Source organism: Phytophthora parasitica (assembly GCF_000247585.1).
Source record: "Phytophthora parasitica INRA-310 unplaced genomic scaffold supercont2.263, whole genome shotgun sequence".
In the NCBI taxonomy this organism is placed as follows: domain Eukaryota; phylum Oomycota; class Peronosporomycetes; order Peronosporales; family Peronosporaceae; genus Phytophthora; species Phytophthora nicotianae.
This window is the reverse complement of record NW_008649249.1, coordinates 8,616-10,923: the sequence shown is the minus strand read 5'-3', so window position 1 is coordinate 10,923 and position 2,308 is coordinate 8,616. Positions and strand designations below refer to the sequence as shown.

Genomic DNA, 2,308 nt, shown 5'->3' with positions numbered 1-2,308 from the left:
ATCAAACCGCCCACTACGAAGGCGATCCAGGACGCCGTGATAACCCACGACTTGTCGTCGAAGACGTGCTCAACGACCATTGCGACTGCTACGCCGCCGGCCACGAAGCCGACAGCGAAGAGCGTCGCTCGGAAGAGACGATAGCCCATGGCCACCATTACGGCGCCGACTGCAATCGCAGCGATGGCCAGAACACTCCCACCGACCTTGATGCCGTCCGTGGAGTCGAAGAGAGACTCGACCGTGTCGCTGGCCGAGTCTGTAGCGTTAGCCAGCATGGACAATTGGCTCACCATGAGCAGGAAGAACGTCGACATGGCAGTCGACATGGTTCTGAGTATTTGTGTAACGTGTGGGAAGAGGCTTATTCACGTGAGGGTGAATTGAAAAATGATAAGAGTCGAAGGTGGCGGTACGTTTGGCTCGTTTCAGTAGCTGAGACGATGGGTAATTTTTACTGTTGGACACTGCGGTTTTAACACATCAGAGCAAAATGGATTTTCAAGATCATTTCTGAAAAAAAAAATGTAGGTTCACTTTTCTGAGTGGATACCGTAGTGCGGTGCCAATGTATGCGAGCCCTTCCCATCATGCTGCCATTCCATCAATCCACTGCGCGCCAGGTGGTTTGGCATGCACTGTTCAAACATGTAGGACACAGCTATTTTCTAGGTGACCATGGCCAAAAGAGAGAGCTCTGGTGGATTCGTGCATGGCCGCGGTCACTATGCGATACAGCACGACGGTCTACGAACTCAGCGTACGTCATCGGAGCGCCGGACGACTCGAGCCTCAAATGTGTCCTTGATCTCGTTGGAATCGTCGGCTGAATATTTCCATGCGTACATTTGCAATGCCAAGTTTTTTGACGAATACTTAAAGTCGTACTTGAGGTTCCTATTTTGCTAACGTCAGTTGTATTGTAAACGTCAACTTTCCCCGATGAAGAGCGTTATCATTGAGCTACCCCCAGAATTTGCCAGACTCTAGAGGAGGGGGGAGTCAGACTGTCTAACACTGCAAGTGTCCGAAAATATGGTGGACAAGTTGCATCACCCATGCTACCTTTATGATATGTCACAAAGTTACAAATTATGCTACTTTTCTTTTTTTTGGCATAATTGGACAACGTAGTTATGGAAGAAATACATTTACGAAGCATTGTACGCTATGGCACTGCAGAGTTCTGGCTTATACGGATCCTTCAAACTTGCCTTCCGTCTCTCCATCATGCTCGTCCTTATCCTCAACATCTTCCTTCACAAGCGCACCGCTCTCCAGTGTATCGTCTTCCGAGGCCTCCTCGTCCGCACTGGCCTCGGCAGCCATAGCCACAGCAGCTTCATCCTCGTCGGTCGAGTCGCTGGCACTTCGACTACGGACCTTACGGACAACAACGGCAAACGCCACAGCGACGATACCAACGAAGCCACCGACTGCTGCACCGAACTCAATGAAGTGGTTGGACGTCTCCTCGGCCTCTTCGGCGTTCTCACTAGCCAGAGCCACACTCTCGTCCTTCACCTGCTGCTGCTCCACAGTCACAGTGTCTCCAAGAGAACCAGAGCCAGAGCACGACTCGCTGCCGTTCACGTAGTCCACGACGTTATCAATTGCGTTCTGTGCAGCGCTCTTGGCACTGTCATAAGCATCCTCCGTCGCGCTCTTAGCGCTGTCATAGGCATCCTCAGTAGCGTTCTTTGCGTGTTCGTAAGCGTCCTTCGTGCCGTTCTTCACGTGCTCAACGGCATCGTCCACAGCACTGGAAACGGAGTCCACAGCGTCATCGACCCAGTTCTTCTTCTTCTTTTTCTTGTCCGTCACTTCATCATCGTACGAGTCATAGGACTCCTCGTTTTCATCCAAGTCGTGCACATCCACCCACTCCGCGTTGGAACCCGAGGCTGAGTCTGAGTCTGAGCCGTTGAAGAAGTCTTTGATGTCATGGTAAGCGTCCTTCGTACCGTTCTTGACGTGCTCGTACGCGTCTTTCGTGCCGTTCTTTACGTGTTCATAGGCATCCTCCGTGGCGTTGGCCACCTGGTCGATAGCGTCGCTGAACCAGCCCTTGTGGTGCTTCTTATGCTTGTGCTTAGCTTCCTGCTCCTCGCTTTCACTGCCTTCATCCGAGTCGCTCTCACTGCCTTCGTCTTCTTCGCTGTCACTGCCTTCCTCCTGTTCTACATCGTCGCTACCGTCGTCAGAGTAACTCTCGCTTTCTTCTTCCTCCTCTTCGTCTTCAAACTCCACGGAGCCATCAAATGATCCTGACGCGGAGTCCTCAAACTCCACAGAGCCGTCGAACGAG

At 51.9% G+C, this 2,308-nt stretch overlaps 2 protein-coding genes across 2 annotated transcripts; both read right to left on the bottom strand.

The window, feature by feature from the left end:
• Positions 1-17: 17 nt before the first annotated feature.
• PPTG_24834 (hypothetical protein) lies at positions 18-329 on the bottom strand (the record flags this gene model as incomplete). Its single annotated transcript, XM_008918687.1, has 1 exon — positions 18-329. A coding segment is annotated over one exon (312 nt), but the record flags the coding sequence as incomplete, so codon positions are not given.
• An 862-nt stretch (positions 330-1,191) lies between these two features.
• Positions 1,192-1,329, bottom strand: PPTG_20057 (hypothetical protein; the record flags this gene model as incomplete). The annotated part of the gene is made up of 1 exon (XM_008918686.1): positions 1,192-1,329. One exon carries the CDS (start codon positions 1,327-1,329, stop codon positions 1,192-1,194), a length of 138 nt encoding a protein of 45 aa, XP_008916934.1.
• Between the last annotated feature and the right edge of the window lie 979 nt (positions 1,330-2,308).